We start from the raw sequence: 26,744 nt of genomic DNA on the forward strand, positions 1-26,744 counted from the left end.
ACCAAGCACGAATCAAAAGGGACTTTTGACACAACCTTGGAGCGAGAGGAGCGAGAGAACGAAGAATCGAAGACGGAGAATTGACAACTCTTCATCATAATTCTTCTTTCACCTATCTTTTCTTAATCTATGACTTTTATTACTTTTATTATGTTTTTCGTTATGCATAGCTAAGTTTTTAATCTAGGATTTTGTTGGAACCCTATGTGGGGATGGTGAACCCGTTTTCTTGAGATTGTGCAATTATGATTTTATGATTATTTCTTCTACTTGATATGATTGTTAGTGCATGAACTTGATCAATTTATGTGCTTTATCTGTGATTATTGCGATTGACTCGACAGAGCTATTTTGATAATTAGACGGTAAGTAGAAGAACCTTCGAGTAGTTTTCACCGGATGAGTGTGTCAATTGCATGTGGTGTCGTAGACATACAGATATCACCTTAGGTAGCCATTTACGAGACTTGTTAGTTAATGCTTTATTCATAATTTGTTTGCATAGACATATAGTGAACCGTTTATGAATAATAGACTCATAATACACGCGACAGCGGGTTATGAGTAAATTAGTGTCTCGGGTTAATAATCATGAATCAGATATTGCATAATTGAGGGGTTTTGGGTGAGCAATTCTTGCATAGGGGGAAGATAAAATCCTAGGTCCGTTTTTATTGATATTTTCTCGTGTTTATGTGCTTCATAATTAGTTTAATTATTTAGTTGATTAAATTTGACAACTTTGCGTAGGCAGGATAAAAATCATAATTGTTAGAATTTGGTACTTAGGATTAGATAATTTGAGTATTCCCTGTGGGATCGACATCCGACTCTCACGAGTCCACTTTTACTACTTGTTTGCGATACGTGCACTTGCGTGTTGGTATTTAGCACCTAACACGTCTCTTACGTCTCTAACGAAACGTCGTCTTCTTGTTCCTACATTTATAAAATAGAGGCTCTTAGTAAACAGCCTCAAAATATTATAATAATACGGAGAAGTCCATTTATATTATGATAAACTCATGCTCCTTTCTTCTTCCTTTTTTAATCCCAAAGTTGTTCTTCCACTATTTTCTTCCCACTACACATAATTCTATTTCGTTTTTTTAATAATTAATTTTTGGTTTATTTTATTTTATTTTTAATTTTTTTTCTCTATCGCGTATATTAATCAACTAAGGCGTAGTCGGTTAATGAAATCGCCTACTAAAATCATATTTGAATAATGAAATCAATTTCAAAATGTAACAAATACAACCGTAATACAGTGAAGACACCCAACACGATGTAACAACAGAACCCAAAAATAACAACCAACCGCAAAAATAGAAAAAAAAAACTAAAAAAATAGTAAAAACCAACTATTTTTACAAAAAAAGAAAAATATATATAACAAAAACCGTAGTTGATTTATACAAATTGGAGGATAAGTTGATAGTGGAAGAACAAAAAAGCAGCACCGCCATGCCCCAAGCCCCACTACTAATACATTGTTGATAATGGATCCAACTTAGATCCGGACCCAGGGGGGTTTTCTTGGGGGGCTGAAATATAGGGGTAGTTTAGAAATTTTTTTTTTTTGTTTTGAGGACTAAAGTGTACAAAATGAAAAGTTTGGGGGGGCGAAACTGCATTAACTAATACATAAATATCAAAAAAAAAAAAAAAAAACAGCTTAAAAATAAAATCTTGGGGGCGCGGGGGCCACCCCAGCCACAAGGGTGGGTACGCCCCTGGATCCGCCTGAAGCCCCGTTACCAACCTTCGCCAACTTTTTCCGCCCGTTTCGTCTTCGGCGCAATCTAGTCAAATAATCCTTGATCTGCTTCCGTTCATCACCACCAGGCCCGGCCCAAGGTTTTAGGGCCTCCGATTTCTGATAACTTATTATATACTTGTATATGTAAAACAATACATTAAAGTTGTCTTTAGCTTAACTGGTTTCTCCTTACCTTGAATTAGTGAATGTTTTGTGTTCGAACTTTCTAGTCCTCAATTTTCAAACTATTTAACTGATCCGGCTGGATTCGTGGTGGGCTGGTTTAAAGAGCTTAAGCAGGCTTGAACTTGGATCTGAGATCACGGTAAACCTACGAGAAGAAAAAGAGCCGGACTTAGGCCGGAGTTAGCACTCCGACGGCCAAGTCAGTAACTTCCTCAGGAAGATATTGTGTTTATGTAAGTAATTTAAGTATATGATTATCTGTCTCGTGGTTTTTACCTGTACTTATTGCTCTTATTTATACTACATAAAGGGACGGACGCCAAATACTCTTCAATTTAATTTACCTGTCCCATCGCGGTAATTATGCATCCGGACCCCAAATTACTTTCAATTCAGTTTAATCTGTCATCTCATTGGCGTCTGCAGGTGTAAAAAGCAGCGGCCGAAACGACATTCCTCTGCTCTTGTCAGTGGATTGGACGTGCATTAAATTCCCCCATGTGCAGCAATGATCACCCGGCGGGCGGCGGGAAGCTTGGCGAGAGAGAGAGGGCGAGAGACCTCTCGCTCGTGGGCTGCTCGCGACCCACTGCGTGATCCCTCTCGCCTACAGAATAGCTGTTTGATGGGCCCTCTCCGTTGATGGGCCTAACGGGGCCTTTTGACCTCATTTGGGCCTTTGTTCTTTATTGGATCTATCAAGCGATATCGGGCTGGATCAACTAGTCCCCCACTCGCGGTTACTTGCGACTTGAAGCTAGTGGCTGCGAGTTGCTCCTTTGCGAGAGACAACAGGTATCCCGCTCTAGCGACCAGCATCTCAGCATAATCAATTTGCACTGCTTCGGATAACGTGCATCGTTTCACATTCCGTAGCCGAAAAAACCGCACAAATTCCTAGTAATTAAATATCTGAATTTACTAGTCTATTTAATTAAAACCGTTTTTTTTTTTTTTTTTTTTATTATTGGAAGTCGAAACGCCGCCTGCACCGTCCTCTCCCCATTAATGCGGTGCAGGCGGGTCCCTTCAAATCCTCATACCCTGACTATAAAAAGGGGGTCCTCCCCATTCTTCTCCTTTCACTCCTCCTTCAGCCCTTCTGTTTTTTTCTCTTCCTTTCTCCGGCGTGAGAAAATTGCTTTTTCCCCTCCTCCGGTCCTTCCCTTTCATCCAGGTACATACTTTTCTTTCTTGCTTTTCTGTTTCTCTTTAGTTTTATTTGTGTTTCTCCCCCTTCGTTTCTACTCCATGTCCTCCGAGTCTTCATCTTCTTCCTCGGGGGAGATTCGAACCCCTGTAATTCGCCTCGGACCTCCCTCAGAACAGAGAAATAGGCCCAAAAAGAGGGCCGTGGTTTCCAAATCCCGAGGCCCACCGGCCACTTCTGCTCGCCAGAAGAAGGAGAAAGGCAAAGCCCCCCTCCTCTCGCGACGTAAAGGGGGGGATGATGCGACCTCCCCCTCTGGCGGCGAGAAGGGGGTTGTCAAGATTCCGAAAGTGAGGGAACCCTCCGTTTGTATTTTGACCAACCCTCAACATTCGATTCTTAACCCCGACGACATTGGCGACCTACTCGAGCGTCAAGGGATAGACGTTTCCTACGATCTAGCTCTTCCTTCACCCTCGCAAGACTCCCTTCACCCTCCTCCTGGCTATATGACCTGGCATATTGATCAACTACTCTCGGGCTTATCGCTGCCCGTTCACCCTTTCTTCTTAGATGTGGCACGCAAATTTCGCGTGCCCATCAATCAATTTCTTCCTAACTCTATTAAGTTTATGTCAGCCTTTTTTATTATCTGTGCCGAGGCCTCCGTAACTCCCTCCGGCGAGCTGTTCCATTCTGCCTTCAAGGTGAATCGATCTCCGTCTGGCTTTTTTCATCTTACAGCTCGCCCCGGCGTAGGTCTTTTTAAAGGTTTGACCAACAAAGTACATAATTGGCCCAAACGTTTTTTATTTATTCGCTCGCCCACTTCTTGGGGCTTTGATCCGTCATATGTTGAGACAGCCCCTCGCCCTGTTGGGGTGTCTCCCGCCTGCTTGGAGGTACTATCTCGGCTAACTGCTCGCACCCCTCCCCAATTGTGGGATGTTGAAAAGATAGTAGCTAGCCCCTCTCTTTTTGCTCGCACTGGACTGTGGGATATGTCCTCGTCTGACCCTCGCCCGCTGGGTACTTATTAGGGATAATTTCCATATTTTGTTATTATTTTGATTTATTCCACCTTAAATAATCGTTAACCCTTGCTTGTTTGCCATGTACGTTTTCAAACAGGCGAGATGATTCGAGAAGCTATGAAAGCGGCTCTCGCCAAGCAGCGCGCCCAGTCTTCCCGCACCCCCTCTGAGTCCACGAGCCATGCCCCTCCGGATTCCACACCCTCCCCTAAGGCGGCCGCTAGCGCGGCGACCGGGTCAGGCTCTCGCCCGGAATCACGGCGAGAGACCCATACTGCTCCTCCCCCTTCAGTTGTTTGGCAACCCGTTATCGATGTTGGTAGCGAAAATGCCGATAACCAAGAGGCCCATGATTCCTTTCGCTCGCAGGAGCAAGTGTCCTACGACGTCGGCCGCCATAAGCGAGACGCCATTGGCGAGCACACTTCTACGATATCCAAGCGACATCGTCCGGCTGACAAGGGCTTCCTTTCATCCCTTTCGCCTGACCGCAGTCTCGATGAGCTATCCCAACACTTCAACCAGCTGAAGCTTGTGGAGGATGCGCAAGCGCTCGAGCGTATGTCCCACGAGCAGCAATACTCCCGACTGTTATTCCATTGCTCCCAGGTGAGTGCAATTTTAGCTTCATCTCGCCGCTAGCATATTCGTATTTATGACTTGCTTCATATACTGTTTTCAGATCAATGTTCTTCTCGCCCATGGTCTTGGCTCGACAGATCCTACTCGCCAGGCCGAAGAACTTGCCTTCGTGAAGAGGTTAGCTAGCGAGAAGGCAAATGAGGTCACCCGCCTACAAGACATGGTCCGCGAGTTGGCGAACGAGAGAGATGAGACTGCTCGCCTAAATAATGAGAAGTATAATGCGATGAAGTCCTCTCTTGAGAGCAAGGTCGCTCGCCTTCAGGCTGAAAAGGAGCAGTTGATCGCTATTTCACGGCAGAAACAGGAGGTGGTGGAAGCAGAGTGCATGAGGACTGTCGCACTGGAACGCGCGAGGAGCTTGTACGACCATCTGTGCTCGATAGATGGGCAAGACTTCCTGCGAGCGTATCGCGAGGGCCTGACCCGCAAGTATCCTTCGTCCGCACATTTTGCCAACGCAGCGGCTCCAATAGGTATGGGCTTCATGGACCGAGGCATCCGTATGTATGCAGCTCGCCATAATCTTGATGACCCCTCGGAGGAGATAAGCTCCATCCTTGACTTGCTGGGAGATGAGATCCCCAGCTGGGAGGGAAATCCTACCGAGCCCGTGGATTACGCCTGGTGGGCTGGGGTGCTCGAGGGACTGCTCGCAGAGCTGAACAAATACGCCGCACAAGCCCCCTCTAATATGGCTCGCCTGGATCCTACATGTTCTGCCTCTACCCTTCCTGATATCCCTCCTTCTTGAGGCCTTTATATTTTCTCTTCGTTAGTAGCAACTTTGAACAATCCGTTTTTTCCCTTTCTGAACAATGTTAATTTTTATTTGGATATTTTCACTATCTATCGTTTTGAGTTTATTATGTTACATTCTTATTTTCACATTTCATGCTTTTGAGTTTTATTATGACTTTTTGGAAACATCAAGTATTTTTCTGTCTTTCTCGCATCCTCGTGAGGTTTGCTCGATGCAAATTCTTGTTCGCACTTAGTATTGGAAATATTCCCAATATCCTGTCTTTCTCGCTTTCTAGCGAGATCTGCTTGGTGCATATGCTCGCTCGCCAACATCATATTTGGAAATATTCCAAATATTTTCTCTCGCAAACTCCGTAATGGAAATACTTCCAATATTTTCTTTCTAGCGAGGTTTGCTCGATGCAAATCCTTTCTCGCAAACTTCGTATTAGAAATACTCTCAATATTTTCCAACTTTCTTTCTTACTTTCTTGCGAGATTTGCTTGACGCATATGCTCGCTCGCCAACTTCATACTGGAAATATTCCAGATTTTTTCTCTCGCTCTCTAGCGAGATTTGCTCGATGCAAATCCTTGCTCGCAAACTTCGTATTAGAAATACTCTCAATATTTTCTCTTACTTTCTTGCGAGATTTGCTTGACGCAAATGCTCGCTCGCCATCTTCATACTGGAAATATTCCAGATTTTTTCTCTCGCTCTCTAGCGAGATTTGCTCGATGCAAATCCTTGCTCGCAAACTTCGTATTAGAAATACTCTCAATATTTTCTCTTACTTTCTTGCGAGATTTGCTTGACGCAAATGCTCGCTCGCCATCTTCATACTGGAAATATTCCAGATTTTTTCTCTCGCTCTCTAGCGAGATTTGCTCGATGCAAATCCTTGCTCGCAAACTTCGTATTAGAAATACTCTCAATATTTTCTCTTACTTTCTTGCGAGATTTGCTTGACGCAAATGCTCGCTCGCCAACTTCATACTGGAAATATTCCAGATTTTTTCTCTCGCTCTCTAGCGAGATTTGCTCGATGCAAATCCTTGCTCGCAAACTTCGATATTATAAATACTCAATATTTTCTCTTACTTTCTTGCGAGATTTGCTTGACGCAAATGCTCGCTCGCCAACTTCATACTGGAAATATTCCAGATTTTTTCTTTTTTTTTTTTTTTTTTTTTTTTTTTTTTTTTTTTTTCTTGTCGCTCAATCGTAATCCTGCTCGCCTGCTTATGTGCGAGTAAGTATTTATAGCTTCTTCAAGACACCAGGTTTTTCAAAAGAGGCCACTTCACATTTTTTTTTCCTTACTCCAAAAAAAAACATGGCTCATTCCGCAGACGGACGGATGAACAATCAAAAATATGGCCTATACTTATAATACAAAATGTTATAACACACTAGCACTATATATAGTAGCGCTTCAAATGGCACACATTCCATGCGCGGGCTATCCTTAAGCCATTCATATCCTCCAACATGTAAGCTCCTCCTGCGAGAGCCGCTACCACCTTGTATGGTCCTTCCCATTTCTCCATTAGTTTTCCCACCGATTTGAGCGCATCCGCCTGTTTTAAGACCAAGTCCCCCACTTGAAAGACCCTCTGCCTTACTTTCTTGTCATAGGCTGCCTTAATTTTGGCTTTGCTGAGCTCCATCCTTCCTCTCGCGCTCTGTTGTTTTTCCATTACCAAGTCCAGCTCCTCGCGCAAGCGCATGTTATTAGCTGTTTCATGAAAATTCATAATTCTGCTAGACGGCATTCCTACCTCGACTGGTATGACAGCTTCCGACCCGTACACCAACGAGAACGGACTTTCTCCTGTCGCTTCTTTCGGTGATGTTCGATATCCCCATAATAGTGCGTGCAATTCCTCAACCCAATTTCCTTTCGCTCCATCCAAACGCTTCTTTATTCCTTCTAACAGTACCCGATTGATCACCTCGACCTGACCGTTCGCCTGCGGGTGGGCCACGGCTGCAAATCTCTGCTTGATACCCAGACCCGCACACCATCCCTGTATCTTGGCTGAGTTAAACTGTGTTCCATTGTCTGAAATGAGGTCCCTAGGCAACCCATATCGGCAGCAGATATTTTGCCATATGAACTTCATGACCTCTGTATCCGTTATTCTGGCCACTGCCACCGCCTCCACCCACTTGGAGAAATAATCTACAGCGACTATCAAGAACTTTCTCTGCCCCTTGGCCAGTGGCATGGGACCTACGATATCTATCCCCCATTGTGCAAAGGGATAAGGGGAAGTTATTATCGTCATATCCTCGCCCGGCGTGTGAATCAGCGGGCCATGCCTCTGGCACCTATCACATCTCTTGACAAACTCTCCCGAGTCTTTTCTCAAAGTGGGCCAAAAATATCCTGCCCTTAGCACCCGCGAGACCAACGCTCTGCCCCCTGCATGGTCCCCGCAGCATCCTTGGTGAATTTCGCTCAGCACGTAACGGCCTTCGTCCAGAGATAGACATCTTAGGTGCGGCCTAGTGTATCCTCTTTTGTAAAGTATATCCCCGATCAGGCAGAAATTGCCTGCTCGCTGTTCCAGGACCCTTTGCGCTCGGCCGCTCGCTAGTACCTTTCCTTGCAGACACGCCCTTATTTCTGTCCGCCAATCCTCCCCACTCGTCACTGTCGAAACACGTTCCTCGACCCCGCTACGTGGCTCGCCTACTAACAGTTGTATTTTCCTTGACTCATATCCCACCGCCATGCTTCCCACCTTTGCCAAAAAATCGGCATGCTGGTTTTCCTCTCGGGGTATTTGGGTTAGCTCGCAAAATTCGAACTCGCCCATCCTCGACCGTACCGTCTCGCAATAAGCTACCATCCGCTCGTTTTTTATCTCGAATTCGCCATTTACTTGCTGTACTACTAGCTGTGAGTCTGAAAATACGCTCAACTTCCTGCCCCCGGCTGCAGATACCAGCTTCATCCCATGTATAACTGCTTCATACTCTGCTTCATTATTTGAGGCTCTGAAAGGCAACTTTATCGCATATTCCAACTCCTCACCCGCCTCCTCTAGCAACACTCCTACTCCACTTCCTGATGCGTTCGCCGAACCATCGACGAACGCCTTCCATATTCCTTGTTCCTCTGGTCTCGTCGTCTCCTGCAGAAAATCTGCTAGGGCTTGCCCTTTAATGGCGACCCGTGGCTCGTAGCTGATATCGAACTGTCCCATCTCTACTGCCCACTTTACCATTCTTCCCGAAACTTCCATCCTTCCCATCACTGTCTTCATAGGCTGGTTAGTCCGAACCACTATTGCGTGCGAAAGAAAATAGGGTCTTAGCTTTCGTGCTGTCGTCACTAGCGCCAGGCCCATCTTTTCTATCTCGGAGTACCTCATCTCAGCCCCTCGCAAGAGTTTACTCGCATAATATACCGGGCTTTGCACTCCTTCCTCTTCTCGGGCTAAGACCGAGCTGACTGCGAACTCGCCTACCGCAAGATATACATACAGCTTTTCTCCTGGCACGGGCTTCGCCAACAGCGGGAGACGAGCGAGAAGGCTCTTGAGCTGCTCGAAAGCTTTTCCTGATTCTTCCGTCCACTCGAATTGAGTCCCCTTTCTTAATATTTTAAAGAAAGGGTGACTAGCCTCTCCCGCCTTAGATATAAATCTACTTAGAGTTGTTATTCTTCCCGCCAGCATTTGAACCTCCTTGATATTTCGTGGTGCCTCCATTTCCAAAACCGCCTGCACCTTCTCCGGGTTCACTTCTACTCCCCTTTCCGTTACCATGTAACCCAGGAATTTTCCCGTTTTCACCCCAAAAGCACACTTATTGGGGTTAAGCTTCATGCCGTAGCGCCGGAGCGTGCAGAAGGTTTCTTTTAAATCTTCTAAATGATTGCTCGCCCTCTGACTTTTCACCAACATATCATCCACGTATATCTCCATGTTCCTTCCGAGTTGGGCCTTGAACATTTTGTCTACTAGTCTCTGGTACGTGGCTCCCGCATTTTTCAGCCCAAAAGGCATTACCGTGTAGCAATAAGTTCCAGTGGAGGTGATGAAGCTCACCTTAGGCTGGTCGCTAAGGCACAATGGAATCTGATGGTATCCTTGCGAGGCGTCCATCATACTTAGAATCTCGCAACCGGCGGTTGAGTCTACAAGCTGGTCGATTCGTGGCAGAGGGTAGTAGTCCTTGGGACATGCTTTGTTGAGATCCCTGAAGTCAATGCACATCCGCCACTTGCCCTCGCCCTTCTTGACTAAAACTGCATTGGACAGCCAAGTAGGAAAACGGATCTCCCGGATCTGTCCGGCTGCTAACAACTTCCGCACTGACTCTCCCGAGAACCCGACCAAGCTTGTCTCTACATATTTTAACTCGAAATCCATATTCATCTTTCTGAAACAGTCATAGTAGATAACATCCGCGGAATTGCCGGTGTCCACTAATATCCTCGCGATATCAAAATTTGCTACCATGGCAGTAATCACAAGGGCGTCGGAATGCGGCTGCCTGATTCCTTCTTCGTCCTGGGGACCGAAAATAATGGGCGGTACGTAAGATATCCTTTGCACTTCCTCGAGCTGAGCTTCCATCTCGCACAAGCGTCGGAGGTGCGCGCGGCTTGCCCGATCTGCTTCCTCTATCTCTCCAAATAACTCCTCAGTCTCTCGCAACTGTCTCAGGTGCGCTCGCCGGGCCCTGTTGGAGTCTCCCCCTGAAGGTCCTCCCAAAATCATGCTGATGAAGTTGGCCGGCGCCACCTGTTCCTTCCTCTCATTTAGCTTTTGCCTTCCCGGCTCCGGTTTGTGGGGCTCGTTCGCACGCCGAGCTGGGAACTGTTGCGGGCGCTGGTTCCCTTCTTTCACAAATTCTGGCAGATTCTCCGCGCGTATGAGCCTCTCGATTTCATCACGAAGGTGCTGGCACTCGTTGGTGGTGTGGCCATAATCATTATGAAAACGGCAGAAACTCCCCAGCGTGGGGCTTTTCCTCGGGGCCTCTGCATACGTGCGAGGCCACTTTAACTTTGGGTTATTCTCTATGGCCAACAATATCTCTCCTGGCTGTGCGACCAGCGGCGCATAGCTGTCAAAACGAGGTCCTACTTTTCTCTCGCTCTGCACCTCCCTTCTCGCCAATTGAGTCGGTTTCTGCATTCTCTCCTCTTTCTTTTCCCTTTTCGCCTCGAGACCGCCCTTGCTATCGCCAAATTTATTATGCACTGCCTCCTCCGCGTTCATATATCGCTCCGCTTTTTTCAACAGGGCATTAAAAGATACGGGAGGCTTTTTCGAGAGCGAAGTGAAGAAATCGCCAGCCCGCAGCCCTTGTGCTAGAGCGCTAATCAAAACTTCCTCTGAGGTAATTGGTACCTCTAAGGTCGCCGAGATGAAACGCTTGATAAAACTTCGCAGGTATTCCCCTTCCCTCTGTCTGACCGCGAACAGAGTCAAGGTGCTCCTCTTTTGCTTCTTTGAGCTCGCGAAGTGATCCATAAAACATGCACTTAGCTGGTCGAAACTGCCAATCGTGCCCGCAGGCAGCTGGCTGAACCAAGCTTGGGCGGCTCCTGCTAACGTAGTCGCGAAGACCCGACACTTCACTCCCTCAGTAAATCGGTGCAAATCCGAAGTGTTATTGAAGCGACAGAGATGTTCACAAGGGTCGGTGGTTCCCAAGTATTCGTAAGTGACAGGTCGAAATGAGTGAGGCAGATCGTCATCCAGAATGTCGGCTGAGAAAGGGCTTAACACACTGAGCGAGGAGCTTGCGCGGACGGGTCCCTCGCTCCCTTGCCCCCCAATCTCCCCCTTCCTTCTTTTGGGCGACGCAGCCTCGGGCTCCCTTAACGTGCGCACAGAGCCCTCCTGGACAGCGCTCGCCAAGAGTGCCTGCAGGTTTTCCATAGTCATGGCGACCATGGGGCTACCTCCCGCACTGTTGGCTGCCTGCGGCGTCTCCTCCCTCGCGGTAGAGGCCTCTCCGACGGCTGGTTGGTGCTCCTGCGGGACTGGGGTTGCCTCGGCCTCCATCTGACTGGTTAGATCCCTCACTATGCTGGGAAACGAGGCCATTGATAAACGTATCCTGGTTAACGAAAAACAGATAAAGGTGATTTTTATAGGAAAACGCTGCCACAGTTTTGCTCAACGATTTCCCACAGACGGCGCCATTTGATCCGGCTGGATTCGTGGTGGGCTGGTTTAAAGAGCTTAAGCAGGCTTGAACTTGGATCTGAGATCACGGTAAACCTACGAGAAGAAAAAGAGCCGGACTTAGGCCGGAGTTAGCACTCCGACGGCCAAGTTAGTAACTTCCTCAGGAAGATATTGTGTTTATGTAAGTAATTTAAGTATATGATTATCTGTCTCGTGGTTTTTACCTGTACTTATTGCTCTTATTTATACTACATAAAGGGACGGACGCCAAATACTCTTCAATTTAATTTACCTGTCCCATCGCGGTAATTATGCATCCGGACCCCAAATTACTTTCAATTCAGTTTAATCTGTCATCTCATTGGCGTCTGCAGGTGTAAAAAGCAGCGGCCGAAACGACATTCCTCTGCTCTTGTCAGTGGATTGGACGTGCATTAAATTCCCCCATGTGCAGCAATGATCACCCGGCGGGCGGCGGGAAGCTTGGCGAGAGAGAGAGGGCGAGAGACCTCTCGCTCGTGGGCTGCTCGCGACCCACTGCGTGATCCCTCTCGCCTACAGAATAGCTGTTTGATGGGCCCTCTCCGTTGATGGGCCTAACGGGGCCTTTTGACCTCATTTGGGCCTTTGGTCTTTATTGGATCTATCAAGCGATATCGGGCTGGATCATTAACCTTTCTTTTTTCAGTTAAATGGGCTGAAAAAGAGGGCCCAAAACCAATTTTTTTTTTCCATTTTTTTTCTTAAAAAAAGCCCAAACAAATTAAAATTAATCCAATAATTTTATTTATATATTAAGGTCCTCTATTTTGTCGATTTTAGAACAATATTTTTTATTCTAAATTCCAAAAAATTTTGTTTCCGATTTTTCCAATTTTTTTTTACCGGAATGGTATATAAGATTCCGATTTCCGATCTGATTTTATTTTAAATCTTAAAAAAGATATGTGACTAATAATTGGATATTTTTTCTGAATCTTGCCGATTACGACCCGAAATTTTCCAACTTTAAAATGAACTTTTCTAGTTCAATTTTTGAATTTTCGATTCCTGGGTTATTTTATTTTCTTTAACGGAATCTGGATTAGTTTTTCACTTCAATTTGTTTTTTTGAAATTTGTCCAAAATTCATTTGATTTCCAGCCATACACACACATTAGGGAAGACATAAAGACCCAATATTTTGAATTATAAATACGAGAAAAAAAAACACGGGGGCTCATTTATTGTGTTCGCCTTAGGCCTCCCAGACCCTAGGACCGGCCCTGATCACCACACCACACCGTCTCATTCTATCCCCACGTAGACTGATCTCCTTCTTCTCCAATGACAATAATAGACTCTCATGGCGAGAAGGGGCTGCTGCTGCCATGAGAGCGTAGGAGATCGGGAGATCTTTATTCTGGATCTGAGAGCTTCTAGGTCTTCGCGAATGAAGAATGGGTGGTTTTTCATCTTCATATTGAGAGGAAAAAAACTAGGAAGGGTGAAAAAAGAGAGAAGAGAAAAGAAATGGAGAAGGTAGAAGACGGGAAAATAAGAGAGCAAAGAAAATAATGAGATTAAGGATTTCGAAGGGCATATTGGACAATTTAAATTTATTAGAATGGTTGTATCAAGTCAAATGAGTTCTCTAAGTGGGTCCTATCCTACATAAATTTTGTGTTTTTTTTTTAATTTTTTTTTTTTTAAGTTGGAGGGGTGGTTTTGTTGTAATTTTTAGAATTAAACCAAACGGTATTAATGTTAAAGGTCTAAACACTAATCGCGAGGGTCATATTGAGACAATTTTTCAAGTGTAGGGGATAAATCAATGTAATTGAGAGTAGAAGAAGGTAAAGTGATATCGAACCAAAGTACAAAGAGCGAAGTGAAATTTACCCAATTTTTTTTTATTATTATTATCTATTTGCTCTAAAACTATCCGTTGAGGCCGGAAATCAGCAAATAGTGTATATTCAAATCCGCAGCACTCAGAAAAAACCCTAAATTCCCAAATCATTTCAAATTTCAAAACCTTCCAACTCCCGCTCCTCTCTCTCCGATTCTCCCCGGATCCTATTTCCCCTGCGGTTTCACTCTCCGGCAAGCTCCCCAAAAACGCCGTCGTAATGGGCGCCAACCACAGCCAAGAAGATCTGGATCTCTCCGACTCCGAATCCGACTCCGAATCCCATGAAACCACCCATCAGGAATCCGAATCGGAGGACACGTACGGCACCCCATCGTCGCATCCTTCCGGCGGCGGCGGCTCCGGCAAGAAAATCACCGACCCCAATACGCCGTCGTCGCTCGACGAAGTCGAATCTAGGCTCAGAGCGCTCAAACTCAAGTACAACAAAGACACCCCGAACCCTAATCTGAAGAATGCGGTGAAGCTCTACCTCCACGTGGGCGGCCGCACCGAGAAATCCAAATGGGTGGTGGTCGAAAAGGTGGTTTCTTACTCGTTCGTCAAGACGGCTTCCGATGGTGGGGAGGAAGACGATTCCGATGAGGAGGAAGGACCCGACCCGAATTCGTGGTGGGTTCTGAAAATTGGGTCGAAAGTGCGGGCGAAGATCGACGAGCATTTGCAGCTGAAGGCGTGTAAGGAGCAGAAGCGTGTGGATTTCGTAGCCAATGGGGTTTGGGCGATTAAGTTCTTCAGCCAGGAAGAATGGGATCGTTTTACTAAAATATATCAGGACTGCCTTTTCCACAACACTTACGGCTACGAAGCGAACGATGAGAATAAGCTGAAGGTTTACGGAAAGGATTTTCTCGGATGGGCTAACCCTGAAGCAGCCGATGATTCGATGTGGGAGGATGCAGAGGAGACTCTGTTCAAAACTCCTCCCGCGAAAACGCCCCTAAAAAGAAGTCACGATTTGACCGAGGAGCTGGGAGAAGATGCAATGAACGGTAGTGCGATTCAGAGTTTAGCATTGGGTGCTTTGGACAACAGCTTTTTGGTTAGTGATTCCGGTATTCAGGTCGTTAGGAACTATAGTCATGGTATTCAAGGGAAAGGTATATACGTTAACTTCGACGATGGCAAATCGAGTGCGAGAAAAGGTGCTAATTCCACTCATTTGACCCCTAGAAAAGCTTTGCTTATGAGGGCCGAGACTAACATGCTTCTCATGAGTCCAATGAACGACGGCAAACCACATGCCAGAGGTTTGCATCAGCTTGATATCGAAACGGGGCGAGTTGTTACCGAGTGGAAATTCGAGAAAGATGGAGCAGATATTAATATGAGAGATATCACGAACGATAGTAAAGGGGCTCAAATGGATCCATCTGGATCGACTTTCTTGGGTTTGGACGATAACAGGCTGTGCAGGTGGGATATGCGGGACCGCAAAGGAATAGTGCAGAATATCGTGAATGAAAGTACGCCCGTCTTGAATTGGACACAAGGGCATCAGTTCTCAAGGGGGACTAATTTTCAGTGTTTTGCTACCGCTGGTGATGGTTCGATTGTGGTGGGGTCGCTCGATGGGAAAATTAGGTTGTATTCGGTTAGTTCTATGAGGCAGGCGAAGACTGCATTTCCAGGACTTGGTTCGCCTATCACTCATGTTGATGTTACATATGATGGGAAATGGATTTTGGGGACGACCGACAGTTACTTGATCCTCATTTGCAGTTTGTTCACGGATAAAGATGGGAAGACTAAGACTGGATTTTCTGGTCGTATGGGGCACAGGATTTCTGCTCCGAGATTGTTGAAGCTGAATCCGGTGGATTCTCATACAGCTGGAACAAGCAAGTTCCGTAATGCTCAGTTTTCGTGGGTATGTTATCGTTTTTGTATCTCTTACGTTTCTTGGATTGTTGGTTTAGTCTTTACGTATATTGTTGATCTTGTTTGTTATCGTCCTTTAGTAAGCTTGTGATATATTAGCGGATTCTGGTGGTTTTGTTGTTTCGCTGAGTTGTCGATCCTTTCTGTTGGTAGTGGCTTTTGGGAGTCTTGCGTTTATCTTTGTCTGGAATTCTATATGGTCACATGATTAGTATATGCTACTATGCTTAGCTTTGGATGGATTTTTGTGTGCTTTTTGGTACTTTTGGTTCTTGATGAAATCAATTTTGTAGGAATTGAGATTGAATTTTGTAAGCCAAAGTCCTAAATGTTTCAACGTGATCCTAATGGGTGGCAAATACATGATGGTTTAGGTGTGGATTTTTTTTTTCTTTTTTCTGGGGAGGATTTTTGTTGTTTCAAGAAGACTTCTTAAGCCATTTTACTGTTTTGCAAACAACACATTCTCGATACCCGTCAGTTGTTTTAGATATAAGAGACAACAAGGATTGCAATTGCACGTCAACCAATGAGTAAAAACTAATTAAACATCGACTGTGTCAACTTTCTTGATGAAAATCTGTACGTTGATTCTTGAACCGGGTTGCGTTTGTGAGAAAGTAAATTATTTGTACATTTGAATTTTTTGTCACATGTTCTTGGTAAACTCTGAGATTTCTTTGAAGTTTGCTTAAATACTACAACGGCACTAATTCTTGAAAATGTTTGCTCAACTTGTCAGGTAACTGAAAACGGAAGGCAGGAGCGGCACCTGGTTGCTACTGTGGGCAAGTTCAGCGTAATATGGAATTTCCAACAGGTGAAAGACGGGTCCCACGAATGCTACCAGAATCAGTTGGGCTTGAAAAGCTGCTACTGCTACAAGATTGTCCTGAAAGACGACTCCATTGTTGACAGTCGTTTCATGCACGAGAAATTTGCAGTCAGCGACTCGCCTGAAGCTCCATTAGTGGTGGCCACCCCCATGAAAGTCAGCTCGTTCAGCATATCGAGCAGTCGACTCTGCATGTGAGAAAGAGTCGGATTTTACTATGTGTAGTAACATCTTAGGTTTTTATTTGGCTTGTAATGTTTTGAGTGTGTGTGTGTGTGTTTGTATTGTTTGAGAATTGTTTTTGTTGGGAGGTCAATTTTAGAGGGTTGACTTTGTATCTGCAGTTATATTGTTGGTAGTCTTTAAAATACTTAAATTAGGTTGCATCTGACAACCTTAATTGTTGTAGTACTTGGGATGGATATTAAGATAATTGTAGTCTGATGACTTTTGTTCTTGGATAGATGTAATTTTTAATTTTTTTTAAAGAAAAAAACAATTACCTTAGTTTATCCTACACAGTTTTGTCTCACTATACTATACTATATTCATTTTAGGGTAAATTACGGCCAATCATGAGATACGATCAAATTATGAAAATTCCTCTCATGTTTGGATAATTACAGCTACCCCTTAACTATGAATCTTCTTACACGTCTACTCTTGCGGTGTCAACTTTAGTGAAATCTTCTAGATTATGTGGAATATTCTCAAGTTTGTATCCGTTCTACCTCATTCGAGCTCCATATTTTGAAACAAGATGATCATAAGATGTATCTTTTGACTTGTAACTATCAAATTTGTGGTGCATCAGAAACTGCATTTTCGGACAAAATGTACAAATTAGAGAATATTCAGAATTTAGAAGAATATGTTGAATTTGACATCATAAGGGTGAATTTGTAAGAAGATTCATAGTCGATGGGTGGTTGTAATTACCCAAACATGAGGGGGTTTTCGTAATTTGACCTTACTTTACCATAGGGGTGGCCGTAATTTACACAAAATTTTAATATATTTTAGGGCAAATTGCACTTCGCCCCCAAAAATTTCAAAAATTCGCACTTTCTCCCCTAAAAATTCAAAAAAGAGACGCCCCCTGTAAAATATATTTATGTTGCACTCCTAAAGTTAAACTTCCAGCGTATTTTTTGTTGGAATTGACAAAACTCCGTCCACTCAAAGGGAATTGCCGTCATTTCACCCTTCCCGCCAAATTCAAACCCTAATATCATTCTCTTTTGCACAATAACCTCAAACACTCGAATCTCATTTCACCAACCAATCTCATAACACAAAATTAGGGATTTAGTCCGAAAATCGTAAGAATCTTTCATTATTTCTTCGATTAGAAAGCTATCCCGTGTTCCCGTCACAGAGTACAAAAATCATGAGAGAAGGAACACAAAATAGGACACATGTAATGTATGGTTTGAATTCGGAAAATTTATAAATTTGATAGAGAAGAACCCTACTTTTTCAATCCTAATGTGTAATTCGTGGGTTATATGAATGGGTGTTTGAGTTGGGTATGACAAAATTACATATATACCCTGAAATAGCGACGATCCCCTTTGTCAATTTCGGCAAAAAATGCGCCGGAAGTTTGACTTTGGGCCAAAGTGCAACAAAATATAATTTGCAGAGGATGTCTCTTTTTCATAATTTCTAGGGGGAAAGTGCAAATTTTTAAAATTTCTAGGGGACAAAGTGCAATATTTTCATATATTTAACTAAAATTTTTTCAATATAGCACAAAAACAGTTGACATGAAACTAGAAATGGAAGGCTGTGAAGGAAAGGGATAAGTGGGGCCCATGCTATCATGAATGATGAATCTAACTGAAAACCTTGGTTTTGAATCCTCTTCTTCCCCCAAAGGTATTCATCAACAATTCTTTTACAAGAAAAAACAAATAAATAATTAATTTCAATAAAAAAAAAAAATGGAAATTGCAGTGGCAAGAAGCAGCTTCCAAATTGTTGCTCATTCTAACTCCTCTCTCTTCCCTCAAAACAACATTAACAAAATAACGACATTTGGCAAATCATTAAACAACAATAATTGGCTATCGAGAAAGGCTTCTCGTGTGACGGTTCGAGCTCAGGATCGGCCCACATGGCTTCCTGGCCTCGACCCCCCGTCTTATCTCAATGGAACGTAAGTCCCGTTTTTTTTTTTCTTTTAATTATATTATGGTAGCATTATGAATATTTTTTTGTAGACTTGCTGGAGATTTCGGATTCGATCCTCTTGGACTTGGTGAGGATCCGAAAAGTTTGAAGTGGTACGTACAAGCGGAGCTAGTTCATTCTCGTTTCGCAATGGCCGGAGTTGCCGGTATTCTTTTCACCGATGTAAGTTTGATTTTTATTTCAAACAATGAAATAATCGTCGTATCTTATGGTCTATTTGAAAAAAAAAAATTAGCGAAATTATTTGAGGCTACGTGTTTTTATTGATCGCCGTCAGCTATTACGTGTGACCGGAATAAGCGATTTGCCGGTGTGGTACGAAGCCGGCGCCACCAAATTCGATTTCGCTAACACTACTACTCTATTCATTGTTCAACTACTCTTGATGGGGTACTACTAATTATTTATATTGCTCTCATATTTTCTATCCAATTATTTAATTTAATTTATTTATTTATAATATTTATAATTACAATGCAGTTTTGTAGAAACAAAAAGATACATGGATTTCAAGAATCCAGGATCTCAAGCCAAGAATGGATCTTTCTTCTTTGGGTTAGAAGCTTCACTTGAAGGGCTTGAACCTGGGTAATTTTCACCACTTTCTTTCCTCATAATTTTTAATTTGATTTAAATAATTAAATTAAGGGGGCAATTAGCTAAACAACCCTGGGCACTAATACCCTTTCAAATCAGGACAACTATATTTGCATTTTGATAAAAGTCTATCGGAACAGTTTAGTTAAAGAACTTTAGATCGAAAATAGTCATTTTAGACTGAAAATACATTATTATCCTCTAACTCATTCATCCTAAAAACTGCATCCACTCTAAAAGTAACATTTCTTCCACTCTTCCGCCTCTCTCTACCAGTCTCAGGCCGATGACCGCCTAAATTCCGCCACAACATCATTGGAAAATGTTATTTTCATCTAAGATGTCTATTTTCAGTCCAAGTTCCACAACTAAGCTGTCTATTTTCAGTGTAAACTCTTCAGCTCAGTTGTCTAAACCGTCTAACTAACTTGTCCCGATGGCCTTCAGCAAATTCAAAATATCCGAGTGGACTCTTAGCTATACAAAATATTTATGAGGGGCTTTTAACCATTTTTTCCTAAAAAAGGGGGCAATCTAAAAATAAAGAAAATAAATAAATGAATTTGAAGTTGCATATGGTATTTTTTTGCAGGTACCCTGGTGGACCTTTGCTGAATCCTCTTGGACTAGCTAAAGATATAAAGAATGCTCATGAATTGAAGCTGAAAGAGATTAAAAATGGTTCTTTTATTTATTTTTTTATTTTTTTAATTATTCTTTTTTATTTTAATTTCTAATTTCTAGTTATTAATTTTTTTGTGCAGGAAGATTAGCAATGATGGCTATGGTTGGTTTCTTTGTCCAAGCTAATGTGACACATGTGGGCCCAATTGAGAATCTGATAAAGCATCTCTCTAATCCATGGCATACAACAATCATTCAAACAATGGTTCAATCCAGTTCTTAATCATTCATTCATTCAGTAAATACTTGTGAAATGTAACTTCTTTTTATTTGTTTTGGGCAAATTACGGCCATCCTTTGGGTTATGGTCAAATTACGAAAACCCATCTTCTGCTTGGTAATTATAGGCACCCCTCAACTATGTATTATCTTATGAATAAAATCATCCACAGGTAAATTTAGGGATGTTAAATCGGTAAAACCGAACCGAAATTTCGGTACGCCAACATTTCATACCGTTTACCGAACTGAATATACGATTTGCTTCAATAAATAACTGAATTACATAATATTTTATGTAAAAATATTTAAAAGGAGGTGGTGGTTGTAATTACCCAAACAAGAATTTTTTTTTTTTTTCTTAATATTTTGGCCATACCTTAGGGGGTAACCGTATTTTGCCCTATTTGTTTCAATGAAATTTAAATTTTAGGGTAAATTACACCTTCACCCCTGAGGTATGCAAAGATAGTTTTAAGGTCCCTGTGGTATCGATAATTACAACCACACCCGAGAAACAATAACCGGAGCCAAAATTTAATGTCCTGGGGACCGATATGCACTACATGCATTTGTTTCCCGCGGGGCAGTTAGTGTTACCAATAGACGGAAATTTATAAATTTTATATAAAATAATAAGGATTTAAGAAATGTTAGGAGATCTATGTCTCCACGACTGCCTGAAACTAATAGTACGTTAGGACCCTAACAGGATAACTTAGTCAATGCATTATTCTGTTAGGGTTTCTAACAATGTTTATGGGGTGATTGTAATTGCCGATACTACAGGGACCTTAAAGTTATTTTAGCATATCTCAGGGGAGTAAGTGTAATTTATCGTAAATTTTATTACCAGCTCAAACCGGATTTTTACCTACAGGTCAAGATCGAAAACGAACCGATGAAAACGAAAATCTAGAAAACAAGGATTCGAATACAAATCGAATTACAAAAATCGGGTATACTGTACATAAAACACATCCCTGTAAATCCACAAATGCAAACCTGTGAACTAGAGATCACATTACAAATTACATACTTTACATTCAGAGTTCTGATGAGAACATTTTTCATTTGATCTGATCAAACTATTACACACAAAAAACAATTACACACACACTCCTATACAAGTATATCTGTTTGTCAAGAATAGGACCAACATACATACAATATTCAGGCGAAAACCCGAGGAGAGACCAATTTTTTTTCAAAGGCAGTCGAAATTTTCACGCCACAAGTAAAACCAAAAAAAAAATATAAAAAAACACAAACAAGAACTCGTTTTCGATAGTTACGAAGACTTAGACGATGCGTGCGCCTTCTTCTTCCCCAAAAACATCAATATTTTAGGGAAGAAAGATCTCTTCTTCTTCTTTGTAACAACTTTGACACCTGGCGATGCCTCGGTTTCCGTATTGCTCGTGTAAGAATTCGGACTCCAAATCTGAGGCGTATTCGAAAAGCTCTTGGTTTCTGTGCTCTCCTCGAAACTTACTTTCGGACTTATATTATTCGATTCCAAAGCCTTTCGCCTCTGCTCATGCTCCGATCTCCAATTTCTCAGTTCTTGCTCGACTCCCAATTTCCCTTCTTGTGCTTTCTCCGATTTTCGCAGCGCAGTTTCCAAAGCAGCCCTTTTTTCAGACAAGTCGCAATTAGCTTCCTCAAGCCTACTCAAGCTCCTCAATTCAGATTCCTTAGCGACCTCGATTTCAGCCAGTGCCGCCGCTATACGAGCGTTCGCCGCCTCTTCCGCCTCGTGGGCCCGCTTGCTCAGCTCGTAATATTCTTCCAAAGAAAGGGTTACTCCATTTTGTGAATCATCGTCGTTGTTAATTTGAGCAGATTCGCTCTCCGCCAAAGCATTTATAGCTGCGAGTGCCAATTTTTCGGAAGCTTTAGCAGCTTCGATTTCCTTTCGAGCCGCAATTAATCTGCTCTCGACCGTACTTTTCCCAGCTTTCGCTTGCTCGGCTTCTTCCTTAGCTTTTTTAAGCTCGTCTTTAGCTATTTGCGCTAGCGATTTCACTCGATCGGCTTCTTGAGCAGCCTCGGTTAGCTTTTTCGGAAGCTCCACCATAATTTCTCTCTCTTCCTTCTCCTGCGCCTTCACAAGGGCGATTTCGGTATTCGTCCTGTTAATTTCTGATTCGAGAGACGAAACCGCGATCGAAGCCATCCCTTCCCTCTGCTGAATCGCAACAAGTTCCGATTTCGCCCTTTCGAGCTCCATCTTCAACGAAGCTGAAGCAACTCTCAAGATCGTAATCTCGTTTTTCGCCTTCTCAATATTTGCCTTCACCTCTTTAAGTTCTTCTTTTCCGACGGTTTTTTCTTCTTGATCCAATTTGGATTCCATGTAATCTGCCAGCTCAGCTTTCAAATCGCGCAACAATTCGGTCGCCTTATCCAATTTCGATTTCAATTCCTTACTCGACGAAACCTGCTGAGTCACCTTTTCAAGCTCTTCCTCGGCTTGCTTTAGCTCCTTCTCCAAGGTGAGTATATCTTGCTCCCTCGCCATAACCGCTCCGATTCTGTGCTCCTCCGCTTCCAAATGTGCAGCGTGCGCGGATTCCAATGATTCCTTCGCTGTAATAACCTCGATTGTAAGATCCTCAACGGATTTCTCGATTTCCCTCGATCTCGAAACAGCTTCTTCGGCCCTTTTGACTGAAGCTTCTTTTTCAGCTACCAAAAGAGAGTGGTCTTTCTTGAGCTGCTCAAGTTCGTCTCTGACGGATTTGAGCTCGGAAACGGCGGCAGCATGGCGGGCTTGGGCGACCTCGAGCTGTGCCTTGGCGGCAAAGCTGGATTCGTCGGCGATGCCTTGCTCCATCTCTTCCACTCTTAGCATTGCCAGTTCGGAATCTTGTTTGGCTTGTTGCTCTTCGGTTTGGGCTCGTTCGAGGTTGAGTTTGAGTTCTTCGATGAGGCGTTTGGTGCTGTCTAGTTCTTTTAGGACTTGGAGTTTCGATTGTTCGGCTGCTTCGGATTGTTTCTTGTATAAGGGTATTTCTTCGTGTGCTTTCTCCAGTTCTTGTTCTATGATCTTTCGTCTCTGCATTAAGAGAGATACGAATACATAAGCTTATCAATGCGAAAAAATATTTAGACTATTGTGAAGGAAAATAACGAATTTGTGCATGTCTTTAATAACGAGCAAATAATTGAGGGCGTCGTGGGAATTTGACAAGGATATTAGGATAATGAAGTTGAAGATGATTTATCTATTTACCATAATGCCCCCTTCTTGAAATGGAACTTTCTAAAGCGGTGATAATCTACGTAAAACCAGAGCAAAAATTCTTACTATGTTATAAAAAATCAGAAACGAGATTCAAGATTTCATCAATTCCGACAAAGAAAAAAAGCCAAGTCGGTTGTTTTTTATGAAGGTTTATAAATTACTCATAAATTTGCCATATATTAAAGAATTCTTGTATAAGTGTTATCTTATAAATACAGCGAATCAAGAATATATATTTCAAGAAATATTAGCGGTTGTATTAACTAACCAAGAATTAAATTATGAAATTATTTATCAATCTTGAACCAAATTTCATCTCTTTCACACAGGTAAAAATATATGTGTGCGTGTGTTTGTGTATATATACATACATGTATGAAAAATATTGACAAAGAAACACACGAGACTCAGAAGAATATACCTCCACAGTCTGCACACGATGTGCCTTCCAGTCAACAATGCCCCCAAACTTAGAAACAGCAGCCTTCACAGATTCAAAAGGCGCCGCCGTGTCGATTTGACCTCTGGTCAACCCACCATTGTTAGTCATCTTAGCTTGATCGGTCGGTTTTTGACTCTTATTCGAATTTATCGCAATTTTGGCGGTAATATTATGACCAATGCTACCATATTTCGCCTGAGGTGACGAGACAGGAGGTATATTATAATCATCCTCCGGCGATAGCCGAGCAATTATTTTCGGAGGCGTTTCTAAATCTTTTTCCTGCTCGATTTTGGGCCCATCAGAAGCTTCATCAATCGATGCTGAAGTGGCATCATCCGTTTTTTGTTCCAACGAAAAAACGGGGTCCGCAAGAATTTCTACATTAGTATCATCTTCTTTGGGGCTTTCGAGCGGTGATTCTTCCGTAGCCTCCGTTATCGGGAGAGTGGTTTCTCGGGAAATAATTTCTTCATTATTATCATTTTTGTGGCTTTCGAGCGGTGGTTCTTCCGTAGCCTCCGTTATCGGGAGAGTGGTTTCTTGGGAAAGAATTTCTACGTTATTATCATCTTTGCGGCTTTCGAGCAGTGGTTCTTTCGTAGCCTCCGTTATCGGGAGAGTGGTTTCTTGAGAAATAATTTCTACATTATTATTATCTTTGTGGCTTTCGAGCGGTGGTTCTTCCTTAGCCTCCGTTATCGGGAGAGTGGTTGTTTCTTGGGAAACGGAGCTAAGTTTATGTTCCGAATCTTCTTCGGAAGTTATGACAATCGGAGTTTCTATTTGTGCAGATTCGGAAATATTTAATTTTCCATTAGTGTCTTCGTTTATCGAACGAGTTTCCATTATTGGGTGAGAAGAGGATTCTTGAGCACAAGTTTTGTCACCCTCCATTATTATATGCTAAAAATCGTAAATTCGGTTTAGTTCTTGAAATCCTGTGGAACCGAAAAAATGTGAAGAAGAAATAAGTTTTTATACACAATTTACTGAAACGTACGTAAATTTGAAAGTTCGTATACGTACCTCCCAAGATACATGCGGCAAATGAAGACAGCTGGTCGAGTAATTAAGCCTCAGTTGCCGAGTATCATACTGGTAGATTACCTGCCAATTAAATAAACGAAAGGATTTATTAAAATTAAAATCTCAACAATCTATTTGACATTTAACTCATAAGCAAATTTTACGATTAATTCTTATTTCCCTAAATCCGAAAAGCTAACTTATTTTAGAAATTTACGTAACTAATTTATCCTTCATCACTTGAAAACACACCACACCATTTACCTATAAGAACAGATATTTCCACAGAAACCCGACATTGTACCGCCATGTCAAAATCCTAAAACCCGATTCCAAAAATCGTAATCGAAAACACATGTGCAAGTGTAAGAAGATATAATTTTTTTTATTTATTTATTTAATATCTAATACATTTCAGAGCAAATTCAGATCTTGTTAATTCAATAAAAAACCAACATCAGATTCTCATAAAATCCACGCCATAAACACCGTAAATCGAAAAATCGAAATCATTAATATCAAATATATGTAAATTAAATCACACAATCTTGTTCTACATTCTCTATCCAAAAGATTACAATAATCACCAGGTGTATATATACATCTACATCTATATCTATATATAGATATACATACAGCAATAAACACTAGTTCCATTAAATGAAGCCCTTGAATCAATCAATCCAATCAAAACAAAAATTAAAAGCAAAATCAAAACCTAAAAAAAAAGAGGCAAAATCATTGATTTAAAACAATTAATCACGAATCGAATAATCAGATCAATCATTCAAATCGGCCAATCAAGAACAGAGAATCGTATAGATTCAAAAGGGGGGAAGAAATTTACCAAGAACAACCAAAAAACGACGACGAGAGAAAAGTCAAACGACAAGCTGCGAAATGATATTACACGAAAAAGAAAAAAAAAAAACAAGAAAATTACAACCTTTTTTTCGGCTTTCTAGTATTTCGAAATCGCCCCCCAAAAATCACTCACACCTAAAAATAGTAAATCAATATTTAATTATTATATATTAATCAAAGAGAAATCAGTATATACGGATGTGTATGTAATTATGTATGTATGTGTGTATTATGTATATCATGTATGTGTGTGTGTGGTAATAACACGTGTATGGAGCCCTAAGCTAAGGAGATCATCTATTTAGTGGAAATTGATTTTTATTTTCTATTATTTTTCTAGTTCTTGTTCTTTTTTTTTTGGTAAATTATGGTTACCTCTCTGAGGTAAGGTCAAATAACGAAAAAAATCCCTCATGTTTGGGTAATTACAACCACCCTCCTCAACTATGAAACTTCTTACTTGTCCACCTTTATGGTGTCAAATTCAACAGAATTTTCTATATTATGTAGAATGTTCTCTAGCTTGTACTCGTTTCTGATGCACAACAATCTAACATGTATAAGCCAAGAGATACATCTTATGATCATTTTGTTTCAAAATGTGGAGCTCAAATTGGGTAAAACAGGTACAAACTAGAGAATATTCCACATGATTTAGAAGATTTCACTAATTTTGAAAATTCATAGTTGATGAGGTGGTTGTAATTATTGAAGCATAAAAGAATTTTTTTTCTTCATAATGTGACATTACCTCATGGTGTGGCCGTAATTTACCCTTCTTTTTCATTTAAGAATTATTATAATTTTCTTTTTATTTTTGAATAGGACCGGCAATTGAGCCGGGCCTAACCGAAGCTCGATGGCTCGGCCCGATTATATTTGAGCCGAGCCTACTTTTTAGTGAGCCGGGTCGAGTTTGAGCCATTTTACTAAATCCGATTTATTTATGAGTCGAGTATGAACTTACTATGGCTCAACCCGAATAAGGCCCGACCAATTAGGATAATAATATAATATATAATATATTTATTATTTTAATACTATGACTCAATATACAAGTTATGACCGTATAAGATTATTTGATTTTGCGAAGAAAAAAGTCAAAATAAAAGGAATTAAGTAGTCACCGAGATTTGAGAATATAAAATGTTTCCAATA

At 42.0% G+C, this 26,744-nt stretch overlaps 4 protein-coding genes across 7 annotated transcripts; 3 read left to right on the forward strand and 1 right to left on the reverse strand.

Moving 5' to 3' along the window:
- Positions 1-2,844: 2,844 nt before the first annotated feature.
- LOC148771861 (uncharacterized) lies at positions 2,845-6,165 on the forward strand. Of its 2 annotated transcripts, none has more exons than XM_088816054.1 (2): positions 2,845-5,929; positions 6,094-6,165. In XM_088816054.1, the coding sequence occupies exon 1, from the start codon at positions 2,957-2,959 to the stop codon at positions 4,136-4,138; it is 1,182 nt and encodes a 393-aa protein (XP_088672180.1). In that variant the 5' UTR covers positions 2,845-2,956; the 3' UTR covers positions 4,139-5,929; positions 6,094-6,165. The 2 variants fall into 2 exon arrangements, with proteins under 2 accessions (XP_088672180.1, XP_088672179.1); XM_088816053.1 differs by having other exon boundaries at positions 2,892-5,929.
- Positions 6,166-13,499: 7,334 nt separating this feature from the next.
- Positions 13,500-16,818, forward strand: LOC105971398 (Vacuolar import/degradation, Vid27-related protein). Its single transcript, XM_012996252.2, has 2 exons — positions 13,500-15,459; positions 16,213-16,818. The coding sequence occupies exons 1-2, from the start codon at positions 13,789-13,791 to the stop codon at positions 16,501-16,503; spliced, it is 1,962 nt and encodes a 653-aa protein (XP_012851706.2). The 5' UTR covers positions 13,500-13,788; the 3' UTR covers positions 16,504-16,818.
- A 1,236-nt stretch (positions 16,819-18,054) lies between these two features.
- Positions 18,055-20,104, forward strand: LHCA5 (photosystem I light harvesting complex protein 5). 2 transcript variants are annotated; one of them, XM_012996287.2, is made up of 7 exons: positions 18,055-18,186; positions 18,265-18,466; positions 18,531-18,663; positions 18,779-18,891; positions 18,982-19,089; positions 19,691-19,779; positions 19,863-20,104. In XM_012996287.2, exons 1-7 carry the CDS (start codon positions 18,135-18,137, stop codon positions 20,003-20,005), a joined length of 840 nt encoding a protein of 279 aa, XP_012851741.2. In that variant the 5' UTR covers positions 18,055-18,134; the 3' UTR covers positions 20,006-20,104. The 2 variants fall into 2 exon arrangements, with proteins under 2 accessions (XP_012851741.2, XP_088671693.1); XM_088815567.1 differs by lacking the exon at positions 18,055-18,186 and having other exon boundaries at positions 18,193-18,466.
- Positions 20,105-20,947: 843 nt separating this feature from the next.
- LOC105971380 (protein WEAK CHLOROPLAST MOVEMENT UNDER BLUE LIGHT 1) lies at positions 20,948-25,857 on the reverse strand. Of its 2 annotated transcripts, none has more exons than XM_012996230.2 (4): positions 25,570-25,857; positions 24,723-24,803; positions 23,673-24,634; positions 20,948-23,062 (listed from the first exon to the last, which is right to left on the reverse strand). In XM_012996230.2, the coding sequence occupies exons 3-4, from the start codon at positions 24,588-24,590 to the stop codon at positions 21,293-21,295; spliced, it is 2,688 nt and encodes an 895-aa protein (XP_012851684.1). In that variant the 5' UTR covers positions 24,591-24,634; positions 24,723-24,803; positions 25,570-25,857; the 3' UTR covers positions 20,948-21,292. The 2 variants fall into 2 exon arrangements, with proteins under 2 accessions (XP_012851684.1, XP_012851685.1); XM_012996231.2 differs by having other exon boundaries at positions 25,669-25,792.
- Positions 25,858-26,744: the final 887 nt, after the last annotated feature.

The sequence above is a fragment of the Erythranthe guttata genome, chromosome 3, assembly GCF_056151865.1.
Source record: "Erythranthe guttata isolate IM_541 chromosome 3, IM_541, whole genome shotgun sequence".
Lineage (NCBI taxonomy): Eukaryota > Viridiplantae > Streptophyta > Magnoliopsida > Lamiales > Phrymaceae > Erythranthe > Erythranthe guttata.

Excerpts from the sequence above, each read along its gene's own strand:
- LOC148771861 (XM_088816054.1), top strand. The coding sequence starts at position 2,957 with ATGCGGTGCAGGCGGGTCCCTTCAAATCCTCATACCCTGACTATAAAA.
- LOC105971398 (XM_012996252.2), top strand. The coding sequence starts at position 13,789 with ATGGGCGCCAACCACAGCCAAGAAGATCTGGATCTCTCCGACTCCGAA. Across the intron at positions 15,460-16,212 it reads GTAATGCTCAGTTTTCGTGG|GTAACTGAAAACGGAAGGCA; the intron begins GTATGTTATCGT and ends TCAACTTGTCAG.
- LHCA5 (XM_012996287.2), top strand. The coding sequence starts at position 18,135 with ATGATGAATCTAACTGAAAACCTTGGTTTTGAATCCTCTTCTTCCCCC. Across the intron at positions 19,090-19,690 it reads CTTGAAGGGCTTGAACCTGG|GTACCCTGGTGGACCTTTGC; the intron begins GTAATTTTCACC and ends ATTTTTTTGCAG. Across the intron at positions 19,780-19,862 it reads GCTGAAAGAGATTAAAAATG|GAAGATTAGCAATGATGGCT; the intron begins GTTCTTTTATTT and ends TTTTTTGTGCAG.
- LOC105971380 (XM_012996230.2), bottom strand. The coding sequence starts at position 24,590 with ATGGAGGGTGACAAAACTTGTGCTCAAGAATCCTCTTCTCACCCAATA. Across the intron at positions 23,063-23,672 it reads ATCGTGTGCAGACTGTGGAG|AGACGAAAGATCATAGAACA; the intron begins GTATATTCTTCT and ends CTCTTAATGCAG.